The sequence below is a fragment of the Mytilus edulis genome, chromosome 1, assembly GCF_963676685.1.
Source record: "Mytilus edulis chromosome 1, xbMytEdul2.2, whole genome shotgun sequence".
In the NCBI taxonomy this organism is placed as follows: domain Eukaryota; kingdom Metazoa; phylum Mollusca; class Bivalvia; order Mytilida; family Mytilidae; genus Mytilus; species Mytilus edulis.
This window is the reverse complement of record NC_092344.1, coordinates 15,108,461-15,124,059: the sequence shown is the minus strand read 5'-3', so window position 1 is coordinate 15,124,059 and position 15,599 is coordinate 15,108,461. Positions and strand designations below refer to the sequence as shown.

Sequence of the window (15,599 nt, the reverse complement as noted above, 5' to 3'; positions counted from 1 at the left end):
ACTACGCTATATAAATATAATTGTTTAATAACTACTCCCTACTCTGGCCTTCAAGTCAGTTTGAAATCAAAGCATTCTCATAGCGATATATTTTTCTGGTGTATATTCATCAATCTAAATAAGATATCTCGAGTAGATAAATAGAGATCAATGATAAGCCACATAGGCATATCAGACGTATGGCATTATGGTGAAAGTTTCATACACTATAGTTAAATATTACTTATTGATACATATTGAAGTCATTTTCTCAACGAGAGGTGTGGTGCACAATTCTATTACGTCATCAGATTCGGCTGCTGTGTGATTCAAGATAGTTTGCGCATGTTTTTGAGGATTGCTAAAAGTGTAAAATCACGAACTGACCATAACATGTATATCGCTTGTTTCTAAAAATTTGCATTCAGACGTTGAAAAATATACACAGACATTGATGGCGGTTAACATTCATCCTGGAATTTCTGGAGATCAAGTGAGTTTAATGTGTTTTCTAATTATTTTAACATGTTATATTTCTTATTTCTTAACACTTTGGTATGACAACTTAAGCGTAAACATTCTAGGAAAAAGCTGAACACAAAAAGTTTATTTTATTTCAATTATACCAAAATATAAATAATGACCTCGTATAAGTGATAATCTTTTTGTTAATTATTTTTAATTGCGTAGTAACATAACATAAGAAAAAATCATCTGAATTCATAAAAGTGCATAGTAAAAGTTAGAGGACATCGTAGTCGACCCGAGTCTTGAAAAAAGTATCATTTCATGTATGGTTTTGAATTACACACACATGCAACCTAATCACACATGCAACCACATGCCTTTTAATTACACTTTGAAAATTATAATTAAGAAAGCTGAAATCTCTGTATAACAATCAGTTGACAACTTGCCAATACATTATCGTTATACTTTGATTTACTCTTTCAACCTTAGCTTTTAGTACATCTATATCGTCAATCTTCACATACATATGATGGATTTGACCATTTGGGAATACTTTGACATACATGTTCAACCCCTACCATGCCTACCGTCAAACAAAAGTGAAAAAGATAATAAAAAAAGAGTAAGAGAAATGAATTTGGAAAATTAAATTGAGAATGGTGCGAAGTGAGGGGGATGGGGAGCGGGAGGTAAAGATTGCACTAAGTAGAGAATCGTGTGAAAATAAGGATAAGATGGGAAAAAGGGGAGGTTGGAGGGGCGGGGTAAAATTAAACTCTGACATAAATGTTCAACACTCCCGTCAAACAGAAGGGAAAAAATTAAACTAAAAAGGAATATTAAAGGGAAATGGATATAGAAAACTTGAGTTGAGAATGGTGTGATAAAAGGGAAAAGGGGGGGGGGGTCGTACGCTGATACAAATGTTAAACCCCCACCGTCTAACAAAAGAAGACAATGTAAACAAAGAAGAATAAGGGAAATGATATAGAAAACTAAGTTGAGAATGGTGTGGAAAGGGAGGGGGATTTAAGATTTTCTCAGTTCTCTAGGAAATAAAATATGTAAATATGTCATAGACAATAGCATACTGTTTTCCGCAAACACATTCGGAATCAGAATGGATGTGTCCAATGAATTTATTTGATTATTTACTCATGAGCATATACCCAATAGTTTGTTAGATGCAAAGTGATGGCTATGTGAGAACCTGGTATGGCACTGTGTACTGTTTTTTTACACGCTTTAATGCTTTGAAGTTTTTTGGTTATGTTTATTTTAGTTCTATACCTTCGAATTTCATTTTTCAATAAAATAACTATCTTGATATAACAATTAACAATTCAATCAAATGTTTAAGAATAAGTTTGGCCTGCCATTTATACCCTCTTTGACCCTCTGTCAAAATCTGACATTAAAACTACAGATGTTTTCCCAGTAGGACATTGTATACAGTGGTCAAGAGAGTTCATGATGGAAGGTTACGATAACAGGGCAAATCAGACTTTTGTTTTTATTTCTATGGCATCTGGTTTCTATAGAAACTGGTAATCAGGTACAGTCAATATGAAAATGCTAATGACTAAACTCGCTTATGTTTTCATGTATACAAGTAATTCGAATATAACTATGATTTTAATAATCGGCTGAACTATGCTTTAAACTATGCCAGACTATTATCAGTGATTTAACTTATATCCATTTGATTTTTATTGGAAACCCTCATAAATCAAATAATAACACCAAATATATCGTAACGCAAGTTAAAAAAATCCGACTCGGCATGTCAATCGGTCTGTACAATGCACCTGTTATAATGTTATCATCCTATAATATGATTAATATTTGTCGCTGGACGTTTAACATCCATCATCCACTAAGTAATAATTAAGGGCCCGTTAGTCACATAATAAAAGAAAACACTATAAGATAAATATTTTTGAACACTTGTGTCCAAAACAATTTTAGTTAATGGAAGCCAGTAGATTAGAACAATCAGTTTGGGGGTATATTTGTAATACTTCAAAGTGCATCTTGACGTTAGTATGAAAATTATACCCCCGCTTTTAAAAAAACGGAAGAGGGGGGGGGGGGGGGGGTTGGGGGGTTGGGTACTGTTTTACCTCTGTCCGTCCGTCCGTCCGTCCCTTGAATATTTTTCGTTACATTTTTCTCAGGAACTACACTACCAGGGTTTCTGAAATTTTTTTTCTCAGAGTTTATATATGTCAGCTATACCGTGTGATGCGTTTTCAGATTCATCACTCAACAACTTCCTGTTTACCGAACACTTGTATCATTTTACACATGATAGCCAAGTTGAAAATTTTCGTCACAATTTTCTCAGGAACTATACTAAAAAGATTTCTAAAATTTGGTTTCAGGCTTGATATAAGTCCGATATACCGTGTGATGCGTTTTCAGATTCATCACTCGACAACTTCCTGTTTACCGAAGTTGAACACTTGCATAGAATCACATTCAAAACAGTGTGGCTGTGGCCATTGATTGACGACCTAAATTATCCCATTGACTGGGACATATTATGTGAACGTTTGTCTGTAATGACCACTGCTCACTCTGTACTGGTTAAAGACACTCAAACTGTGGGGTCACCAAAGGTTCTCAACACCTAAATAAAGTAATTCCAAAAATTAATCAGGAATAACACGATGTTTTGATTTATATCAATAATATAAATCAAAACATAAAGTTATTCCTGATTAATTTTTCGAATTATTTTAATATTAAAGGCGTTAAGAACCTTTGGTGACCCCACAGTTTAAATTTTATAATAAGTAAGTAGTGATCAGTGGTCATTACAAACAAACGTTCACATAATCTATCCCAGTCAATGGGATAATTTAGGTCATCAATCAATGACCACAGCCACACTGTTTTGAATATGATTCTATTTTTACACTATTGATATTATCCACTTGCCGCGGGGTATCATCAGTGAGCAGTAGCTCGCAGTTTCACTAGTTTTTAGTTCATTTGATATCTGAGCATGACAATGTTGGACACTGAAAATGCACAATTAAAATCAGTGAGCAGCCAGGAATTATTTCAACGGTATTGGACTTTTAACTATCAGCAAATGAGTCTCACAAACAAAATTCATACAAAAAAAAAATGAAAATAACATTTTATAAATGTCATGCTTTCGAACCGCTTTTTTTTAAAACCTACACCAGGAACGATCAAAGCCGAATATTTGAAAGCCAATGATGTATAAGAACTGGAGCAATTGAGGAGCTATTTGACCAAAAATGACATTAAAAAAATAAGCCAAATCGACCTATGGTCAACTTTGACGAATGGAGATGATACACAAGTTTCTTTATAATTTAAAATTTATAACGGACAATTTTATAAAAATATTTTATAATTTCCATTTTACGTAATTTGGGTTCAGTGACATGTAGAATAGAAAGCGAACATTGAAAACGTCCTCGCATATCTACAACTTAAAAGGCGTCTATAAAATACATTGTAAGCGAATGAGTTGTTCTAAGTTTATCTTTATATTAGTGCGAAACCAAAGTGATAAAATTAACAAGCTGTCTTTTGAGTATGGGTTTTTTCATCATGTACTTCAATTATTCTAATCATTTATTACATAATATACAAATTACACATTCACACAAAAGTTATATGAAGAATCATCTTATATACTTCAAAGTTTAATATTTGGCATGGATTACGTATTTATATTAATTTTGAGTTGTACAAATGACTTATGTTCAGTTTCATGACGTGCACATTTCCTTGCAGTCTGTAAGTGTTTATGAATGTAAAACTTGTGCACTGAAGGGAACATTTATAGCTTACTATACGGTATGGGCTTTGCTCATTGTTGAAGGCCGTACTGTGACCTATAAATATTTATTTCTGTGACATTTTGGTCTTTTTTGGAGAGTTGTCTCATTGGCGATCATACCACATCTTCTTTTCATATGTTTGATAATATTAATGTACGAATTAAAATTGAATGTCATTAGGAATATACATGTATATTGTTCTTAAAAACTTTAACCTATGGTATTACCGTATATTAGTTCGTGGAATATGATAACATGGGCAAAAATGTATTTTTTAACTGGAAGTAGTGCACGTGGGAACAAAAATGTAAATATCATTCATACATGAAAAATTAACTACTGTGACGCAATGAACGACATTAAAGATCTTCAATATGTAATATTAGTGCAGTGCAGTGCATTACATGTAGACCTGTAAATCGGAGCATGCACATCTTTTCACTGTAATTGAGAACACTTACTTTATTCTGCTACTCCACTATTACATGCATGACAAATCAATAGTGCAAATTGTATCCAGAATAAGATTCTCAGTTTAAGCTCGTCTAGACTCTGGGAAATTTACATTTTGTACGGCTTGACACAGTACGCAGGCACCTATCAATTATTGTAGTTCATATGTTGACATCTATAGGTATTTTTAATTCTATGTCATTGGGTTACTGTCTCATTTAACTATACACGAACCAAACACCTCCCACTCAAAAAGAGAAACCTGAGAATCATTGTCTAGGTAGGCAATGTCCCTGACTAGTAAAACGTCCTTGGAAGATATCAAATTAACTAGAAAGAAGAATTTCTTGCGACTGGATTATCTATTTCAACTACGAACTATTTTTATCAATGTTGAGAGTGAAAATGAAACCCCCCAAAATGCATCTAATATATATCTGATGATATTTATTCGAAATACTTATAAATACTTTTATTTTATAATACTGTGTTTTCTGGAAACTTTTTAGACGTATATATATAATTCATCTATTGTGTACATCATCTATTTTCCTAACGACCCATGGCCAACGCTCTTACAAATAAAGGATTATGACTTCCAAAAATAACCAGGAATAGAACATTTTTTTTTATAAACTATTCAATGATCTAGACATTTTTCTTTTTTCTTTTACAGAAGAGCCCAATACTTCATTCTAATTTAACAGAAGAAGGAAGACCAAAATGTTTAAAGTGCGATGACAAATGTCCCGGCCTAGAACAACATTATTGGAGGTAAAACCCGAGCTCTAGCTCGAACTGTAACTCGAACTTCAACTCGAACTATTATTCAAACTTCGATTCGGGCTATCAATCGAACTCGATGGTTTTCAGCACTTGCTGAAAGCAGAGATATATATTCCAACCATACTGCATGTGTTTGTGGAATATTTTTAATAAGGTTCGCCCGAGACCAAAAGTTTGAAAAGCAAAATACATCAAAACATTCTAAGCATCAAAACATAACCGCGTCGTTAATAACAGTCAGCGAAAGTCAACTTCTCCTAAGAAATCAAAGGTTTTAACTATGACGAAAACAGTTCAGAATAACACTGTTCGAAACAAACTATAATGGCAAATATCTATAATACCGGTATAAAACTTTACTGGATGAAGAATGTGATAACAAGTACATGTATATGTATTCATTGACAGTACATATCCAGAACTGAGCAACTTGTAATAAATAAGGTATAAGTGTCAATGCGACAACTCTCCGCCCAACTCATAATGTTTAAAACACACATTACTAGGCACATTATAAGTAATGTGATGACAAACAGGGCAAGCACAGCATAGATCCGAGGCTGAACTTGTGTTGTGACACAAACATGTGTCTATAGATTTGTCAGTGCTAGCAATTGTAACATGTGACCACAAATATCCAGAAAGTGTACCTTATATCCATTGGGAGATTACTATTTTTATGTAAGTTGTGATGGCTGGAATCCACATTTAGACAACTATTGAACTGTTATACTTTTAAAGCAGTTGACCAGGGTTATGAAAAATGCACATACTGAATATCGTGACAAAGAATATTACAAAATATAAGCCAAGAGAAAATAATCCACAGAATCTAATGCTTGGTTAACAAAAGTACAATTGTAAATAGAAGTTTAAATCCGTTGCTGATAAGCAAGTTCAGTACAACAGACGCCACACCATAAAATTAATGACTGGTGCAACCGTGTATGCCTGTTGTCACAATTGTTTATGCTGTTTAGGGATAAATAAGTGAAAGAATTTCATTAACTTGTAGTTCCTCTTAATACGGGTACAATCTTATTCGTGTTTATAGGAATTCATGTTATCTGGCTTGCAGTTGTTTAAATCTTTTTCTTTCTTCAGAAAAGTATGTCGAAATTGCCGATGCTCAGTTGACGATCATGCAATTCAACCAACAGCCGAGTCAAACGGGCGAGAGCCTATCAACTTGCTGCTTGATACTATTCCACGACAAGGAAGCCAACGTGATCTTTTGGAACGTCTAGAACGGTTAAACGTTGATGATTATGACACTTTGTCACACATTACAGATCCAGAACACGACATTGTGCTGTCCAGAATTATTACAGAAAATATGGTATGTTATCAAGTTATTGTGATTTGTAAATCATTTCATAAATTTGTTGTATTTTATATAATCTCTGTCATTTCAGCAGTTTTTTTCCAATATTAAATGTGAAATACAATCGGATGAACCAAAAAGAACATTGAGGATTGCAATATATTGGTGTGCAGTTTCACATACACTGGAAGTTTTATCAATATTAACGATATAGAAATAGGAAGAAAATATTGTCAACAGTTAAACTAAATAAACATACTACTGATATAAACATAAGGTCTTCCCATTGCCACTATTTTATTTAGTATTGGGAATGCCTGTGTATTATCTTAACTTGAGTTTGTCCTGTGGGTCTTTCTTGCCAATAACAGTACGGAAATGATGAATATGTTAAAGAGACATCAATCCAACCAAAGAGCAGATAACAATAAAATTGAGAATGGAAATGGGGAATGTGTCAAAGAGACAACAACCCGACTATAGAACAGACAACAGCAGAAGGTCACCAACAGGTCTTCAATGAAGCGAGAATTTCCCGCAGCCGGAGGGGTCCTTCAGCTGGCCCCTTAACAAATATATATACTAGTTCAGTATTAAACAATGTATGTCTTTTTTTTAATGATAAGAGGTAATTTTTGGGGATCAGGTTTTGACGATTAAAAAGCAAAATGATTCATTTCGATTTTTGTTTCCAGAAGTCTCAAAAATTCATTGCCATGCTTCCAAAAGACAAACAAATGTTTGCTGCTCAGTTAAGGAGAAGACAACTCCAACGACAGTTACCATTGCACGATCTTCATCAAAAATTTTGTGCTAGTCTAACGGAAACAGAAGTCCATAAATTCCATAAATTTGTTTCAAAAAGAAAACACAAAAGTGCTGGTATTGGACGGATTGGAGATGTGCCGAAGGAGTCACAGTTTGTGAGTATTATCGAAGAAAGTTATCATATCATTAGTATTCATATTAAGTTAGCATATCATTAGTATTCATATTAAATAAGCATATCATTAGTATATATATTAAATTAGCATATCATTAGTATTCATATTAAGTTAGCATATCATTAGTATTAGCGTATCATTAGTATTCATATTAAGTTAGCATATCATTAGTATTAATATTAAATTAGCATTTCATTAGTATTCAGTTTAAGTTAGCATATCATTAGTATTCATATTAAGTTAGCATATCATTAGTATTCATATAAAGTTAGCATACCATTAGTATTCATATTAAGTTAGCATATCATTAGTATTCATATTAAATTAGCATATCATTAGTATTCATATTAAGTTAGCATATCATTAGTATTCATATTAAGTTAGCATATCATTAGTATTAATATTAAATTAGCATATCATTAGTATTCATATTAAGTTAGCATATCATTAGTATTCATATTAAGTTAGCATATCATTAGTATTCATATTAAGTTAGCATATCATTAGTATTCATATTAAGTTCCAATTTCAAACGGAAACATTTATGTTCCTGCTGCCTCATTTTACCGATTCAGTTATACTGATATGGCTCCATTCTCATCAAAACTATGTTTAAGCTATACGGAGATTTTTTTTCGAGAGAAACAGTATATTTTTCCTATTCTCATTGCGTAAAAAATATGGCATTATAAATATCGGGAACGGTGTGACATCACACACTTTATTTCTCGTTCATATCGCCAAAGATCAACGTATGAGATTTTTTTTAATACCTGCTTTGATCTCGTGTAGTTGTTGCACCTCCAAAACATCAATGTAAAGACTGTAAACGACCTTTCAAATTTTTATATTTCTTTTTATACCAAGCAAATAAATAAAACATCTGTTACAGGCACAGAACTATTTCATTGTTATCTATTACAAAAATCAGTTCCATCAGCTGTGAGTTGTCTGTTTCAAGAAAACAAATATACTCTGACATCACCCCTTAACCGGAACTGGTTTTCTTTTGTTTTGATCATTATCATCAAGACTTGATTATAAAGCATATCTGCTAAAGCATATCCAGATGATTATAATGATAATTTTTCGATAATCAACCTGCAAATCTTTTCACATAACACTTGTACGCTCAGCTTGTACGATATGCAGGATCAGTCTATCAGTATTGCACCTCTCTTTGATGTAAACAACATAATTTTATAATTAAACCAACAAAAATTGAAATGTTGGTAAGTCTACAAAAAATATAAGAATTAAGGGGAAAAGTAGAAATCTGATAAAGAAAAAAGTACCACAAGGCAGTAACGGCGTTCCATGAGTTTCCATTAGATTAAAATTATTTGATTTTGAATTCATCATGTTGTCATGATTAATTTCTTGTACATTTTTTATCGATACCATGCTAGAAATATCCATTGACAAAACAATAGATCCTTTCAAAATCAAAACTTCAATATAAATGAAAGTCTTTGTAAGTATATGTCAATAAGACGAACATTTCATAAATGGCCATTATGTGTAAGAATATACAAGTATTCTTTTAACGAGTAGTGCCACTGTGGATGGTTAATGAATTTGAAAATGAATCACATTATACATAGCATGTAAACATGAAGCGTTATACAACATTTCGAAAAGCTCTGATATGTAGCTCATGAGAATATGGGAATGACGGACGGATAAAACCAGTATTACTAGGAGCCTATAATAGTCCCAGATATGCAGAACTTGAAATATCTTTACCTAACATATAATAAATATGAATTACTATGTATTTATAGACTTGTCATAGATGTTCAAAAGTAATGGAACCAAGGGGGATAACTGTGATAGCAGACCGACTCGGCAGCACTACATATTGGCATCCGGGATGTTTTACGTGTACGACTTGTAAAGAACTTTTAGTGGATATGATATACTTTTACAGAAGTGATGATATATATTGTGAAAGACATTATGCAGATTCCATTTATCCTAGATGTGCAGCTTGTGACGAGGTAAAATATCCAATAATAGTTTATTTATACATGTATTCATTGTCAAAGCATAAGTTAATTCATACTTGTATTCATTGCCAAGGCATAAGTGTATTCATACATGTATTCGTTGTCAAAACATAAGTTTATTCATACATGTATTCATTGCCAAGGAATAAGTGTATTCATACATGTATTCGTTGTCAAAACATAAGTTTATTCATACATGTATTCATTGCCAAGGCATAAGTGTATTCATACATGTATTCATTGTCAAAGCATAAGTTTATTCATATATGTATTCATTTCCTAAGCTTATCTTGTGACGAGATGAAATCTTCACTAATAGATTATGCTTACATGCATTTCAGTATTGTCTAAGCTTATCTTGTGACGAGATGAAATCTTCACTAATAGATTATGCTTACATGCATTTCAGTATTGTCTAAGCTTATCTTGTGACGAGATGAAATCTTCACTAAAAGTTTATTCTTACATATATTCATTGCCCAAGCTTATTTGATGAAATATTAATTGACCAATATGTTTTATTATTTATATTTATACCTAAAAAATCAACTTGAAAAGTAATTGCAAACCATTAAAAAGTCCTAATTATAAACGGCCTAAATGTGGTAAACTACATTTATTTAGCATCAAAAGTTGCTGTATAAGTATATGATGACGTCGTTTTAGACGTACTTTCTTTGAAATCTGACCAACAACTCTAATTTGATATTTGAAAACCAGTCCTAGCTATTTATAACACAAAGTGTGTTAAACTGTAGTTATTTAGCATCAATAGTTGCATGCTATATCAGTATTTTACTATAATTTAATCTTTAAAAATATATTTCATTGAAGAAAACAAAAACGATATAAAGTAAAATGAAAACTTGAACGAAAAGTGCAGCAGATGACGGTATGTTTTCTTTGAAGTGAACATAATGTTCATTTCTCTCAATTCCTCGGAACGTTTTGGTAATTAAAAGACTCTCTCGAGCCAATATACCGACCCAGGGAGCACACTTGCATTAAGACATTATATGGAATTTTCATTAGAGAAACAGATTTGTTGATACAACTCTGCCAAAAATTGTGAAATTTCTACACTATCGATTATTAATGTACTTGTTTTTGTCATCTTGGCTTTCTAATGGCTATGATGTGATTCTGTTGTTTATTTCTGTTACATAAATATTTGAGAAATGAAGTAATTTTATTGACAGTTGGTGTTGAAACATTGACCTGGATAAATGCCAGTTATAAATGAAATGTTTGGGAAATCTGCTCTGTATGACATAATTAATTTAATATGTATTATTCAAAGTGCAGTTACTATTACAATGAATTAAACTATGCTAAGGAATTTATTTGTATAACTACATTTTCCCACATTTTTCATTTGTTCTTTTTCTTTCTAAGTTGAACATGAAACAACAGAAGCGGTTTAACTTACAGATTTGATATACCGGTATAAAATCGCTGTATGTAATGAAAATCACATAAGATACTAGCTAAACTAAATACAACTCGACCTTTTTAAACAGATGGAGCCAAAATCGTTCTTAAATTGCAAGTTGTTCCTTCAACATGGTCGTTTCTGAGTTTACTTTGGGACGTTTTCTTATTTTTTTTTTTAAATATTATGAAATTGTATTCTTAACAAAAGTTCTAAAAATGTGTGTAGGCTTTCTACCCATAAACCACCTATTGAATGTTTTTTAGATGGAGTAGTTCTTCCATTCATTTCATTTCTGAGGAATATAGTAGGTAGTTGAATCATGGACAAGATATTTTATAAACGGTACACTTACATGTATGTGTAGTTCATTCATGCTCAAACTGCTTTTTCTTTTCTTTGTATGTTCACCTGTTTAATTATTGCGTTTTGTTTGTTTGTTTGTTTGTTATCTAGAAAATGTCTTTATATCGTATAATGCTCTTTGTGAGACCTTTATATGGAAAAAAAGCATCTTCTTCCAGCCAAATTGTTGTGGTGAAAAGAGTTCAGTCCTTCATATTTCTATTTACAGGTCATATTTGCAAGGGAATATACACAAGCAGAAAAGCAGGCATGGCATGTACAACATTTTTGTTGTTGGTTTTGTGACGCACCACTTGCAGGACAACGTTACATTGCCAACAATGGAAATCCTTATTGTGTCTTTTGTTTTGATAGACTATACAGCAAGGTAAGCCACTTATGAATTTCTGTCAATTCTTTATTTGTTAAAAAAGTGAAATAATAAAAATACCGAACTCCGAGGAAAATTCAAGACGAAAAGTCCGTTTTCAAAAGGCAAAGTCAAAAGCTCAAACACATCAAACGAATGGATAACAACTATCATATTCCTGACTTGGTACAGGCATCACAGTTTTTTTTAATGTAGAAAATGGTGGATGAAAGTCGCATTCAAACAAACACGTTATGACAATATTTAGCATTGAATAATCCATAGAGGGGTCTTTGTAGGACATCCTTTCTTCGTTTATTTTAATTGCCTTAAAAACTAAACGAAACTAAACTGGAACCATCTTTCACGGCATCATACAGGCGAAAGTAGTTTACCGATGTTCAAATCACGGAAATCGATTAAAGATTTAAGATTTAAAAGACAAATCGAAATAACAAACAAAAAATGATAGAACAGCGAGGACTATAAAGGAGCGAAACCGAGTGCGTCGACAAGATAGAACAGCGAGGACTATAAAGGAGCGAAATCGAGTGCGTCGACAAGATAGAACAGCGAGGACTATAAAGGAGCGAAACCGAGTGCGTCGACAAGGTATATAGAACAGCGAAGACTAAGAAGGAACGAAACCGAGTGCGTCGACAAGGTATACGCATGCATCAATCGCCATACAAATGATTTGAGTTAAAAAGACCAAATCGGTAAAACTTCAAATTAGACGACTATGCTGGTATCTAAAAATATGAAAACACACCAGATACATTCTTTTGTAATAATAGGAAGTCAAAGCATGTGTGTTTATTTTTAATTTACTTGTATATTATGTTGAAAATTATATTGTAATTATTCTGCTCATTTTTGGCACCGTGATTGGCATATAACATATTTGTTCGTTTATTTTTTGTGGATGCGTATGTATATTGTATACAAGTTGCAGAATGTATGAAACAACCCCCAATAATTTGTTATACACCCTCCAAAGGAGTCCTTGAATTCCAAATCATAACATATCTTTTAAGAAATATGTGTAGTTAAAAACACATCGTTTTAATAAAACAAATAAATATATCGAGAATATCAAGTAAACAATATAATAGTTATGATAGTTTTATGTAAATGACAACTGATTGCTTAAAATGGCTATCAAAATTAAATATTAGCGACATATATCATGATTGTGAAGTGAATATATATAATTGGTATCTTAGGGAACACCACATTATGCCTTTATGCATACATTGTACATTATTACTAATTATATCAATACGGGAAGATCGTAGTTGTGACAAATTGTCTTAGTGATCCCAATTTGTAATACGAACTTCATTATTGATTTCAATTTCAATTTTCAGATTTGTCATACATGTGGAAAGACAATAACAGCTGATTCCCCCGGTTTGTCACATGGAGAATTTAACTGGCACGCCTGTCCACATTGTTTTAGTTGTAATGGGTGTGGCAAGAATCTTATAAACAAACAATTTTTACTGAAGGACGGATTTTTATTTTGTGGTCAAGATTGTAAACAGAAAAATCCATCCAAACATAATAACCATGTGTCGGCAACCCATTTCCATGCATAAAATCAATTTTCATTTATGTCAACGATGCAAAAGCTTGAAGTTTTAAACAGAAAAATCTTGCTGTAATATCACATTTTGTGTTTCATCAAACCTTGTGCATACTTCTTTTTCTGTGTGTTTCAGTGATGCAAAAATGTGTTTTGATTTTTTTTTTCATATTAACATCTTCCAATTTCTTACCTTATGGTGCTTCTACGATATCTCCCAACATATACTATATACATTTCTTATAGTGGTTCCCAATATCAGTGTTCAGTTGATTGACTTTCTATGTAAAGTCGAGCAGTTAATTGATTTGTTTATTTGTTTCTCATCTATGATAGGTTTCATGTTTGTATCATGCCAAAACAGAGAATATATTATCATTTTATTGGAAATGGAAACTTGTTAAAACATTTATTTTTTTCATAAAATATATATTAAAAAATAGATAACAATTACTGACTTATTCACGAAACAAAGGATATGTAGTGAATTAATAAAATTATGAATTGCTACCTAAAAAAAAAGCAAAATTTAAAACCTTTATTTGAAGATATACGTAAAGATATACTAGAATTAAATTCCTTTATAAGTTATTTGAAATTTCCGTCAATTTCATATTTTCCGAATATATGAAGACAATGTGTACAGAAGACACCAGTCACATGATTAGTTGACATAGCGCTTTCTTACAATTGCAACGTTAAATTTGTCTTATAAAGATTATATATGGTCATGAAGAAGAGTAAATCTGAGAACAGGATGGGAAAGCATTGGTGGCCTTCAGTTGTTGCCTGCTCTATTGTCGGGTTGTTGTCGTTTTTACACATTCCCCATTTCCATTTTCAATTTTATTCTTTGTTAATAGTTTGGAATTTACATAATAAAACAGCGAATGAAATGTGTGCACATTTATAAACCTTGTATCAGTGATGAGTTTTTAACCGGATTTTTTAAAGAATAATTGGTTAGTGGTTTGGGGATGTACGGCGGGTGGGTCTGACTTCCAAACAGTGTCCGTTCATTCACATGAAACTGCTTTCACGAAATATTTTCAAACTAAGATATGTTGTGTCGTATGACTGAATGAAGTTCAAGTTAATTTCACGATTTTACCTGTTCTCAATATTGAGTTGTAGACCGTTTGGTAGCAAAAGTATTTCTCGAGTTTTATACGAGTTTGAGTTATTTCCCTTTGAACAAAAAAGGTGTAATTTAAAATAAGTAATTTCTATGTCATTTGGTCTCTTGTTTATTTTTAGTTTATTCTCTTTGAACAGAAAATCAAATGGTGTATTAAATAAGTAATTTCTATGTCATTTGGTCTTTTGTTTATTTTGAATTATTTCATTTTGAACAGAAATGATGAAAATAATAAGTATTTCGAACAGCGATATACTACTGTTGCCTTTATTCATCAAAAAATAAATTCGTGGGGTTCTTTGATATGCTGATTATGACAATGTACAGCCACTTGTATTAACGTAAATTAGGACAGTCGACTGGCAGGCTTTCTTACACATTATAACAAAAAATATCAAAATCTATGTTTTTACAACATGAAAGCAATAAAAATTTGAATTACAAATTTGAATGGTTCTAAATGACATTCAATGGTGAAGAAAGGCAAAAGGGTCACGAAAACACTACACACTCTCAGAAGTACTAGTAGCTACAACTTTTTTTGTCTCTTTGGCACATTTACTGTTTCCATTCTCAATTTCATATCACTTACAGTTATCAAAGGTACAAGGCTTATAATTTAATACTAAAAATATCGTCTACACAAGACTCTCCAGTGACGCTCAAACAAGTACAAAGTTGAAGACATTGAGATTCAAAATTCCAAAATACGGCTAAGGTATGCCTGGGATAAGAAAATCCTTAGTTTTTTGAAAAATTGAAAAGTTTTGTAAACTGAAAATTTATAAAAATGACCATGATATCACGGATTTTCATGTTAGCACGGAAGTGCTGACTACTAGGCTGGTGATACTCTCAAGGACGAAACGTCCACCAGCTGTGTCATAGACCCAGTGGTGTAAATAATTATCAAAGGTACCAGGCTTATAATTTTGA

At 32.2% G+C, this 15,599-nt stretch overlaps 1 protein-coding gene across 1 annotated transcript; it reads left to right on the top strand.

The window, feature by feature from the left end:
* The first annotated feature begins 269 nt into the window (after positions 1–269).
* On the top strand, positions 270–14,047 carry LOC139510753 (testin-like). Its single transcript, XM_071297283.1, has 7 exons — positions 270–472; positions 5,404–5,501; positions 6,618–6,852; positions 7,533–7,760; positions 9,566–9,781; positions 11,797–11,955; positions 13,308–14,047. The coding sequence occupies exons 1-7, from the start codon at positions 434–436 to the stop codon at positions 13,536–13,538; spliced, it is 1,206 nt and encodes a 401-aa protein (XP_071153384.1). The 5' UTR covers positions 270–433; the 3' UTR covers positions 13,539–14,047.
* Positions 14,048–15,599: the final 1,552 nt, after the last annotated feature.

Coding starts and splice junctions, on each gene's coding strand:
- LOC139510753 (XM_071297283.1), top strand. CDS start 434: ATGGCGGTTAACATTCATCCTGGAATTTCTGGAGATCAA. Junction 5,502..6,617: donor CTAGAACAACATTATTGGAG/GTAAAACCCGAG, acceptor TTCTTTCTTCAG/AAAAGTATGTCGAAATTGCC. Junction 9,782..11,796: donor GATGTGCAGCTTGTGACGAG/GTAAAATATCCA, acceptor TTCTATTTACAG/GTCATATTTGCAAGGGAATA.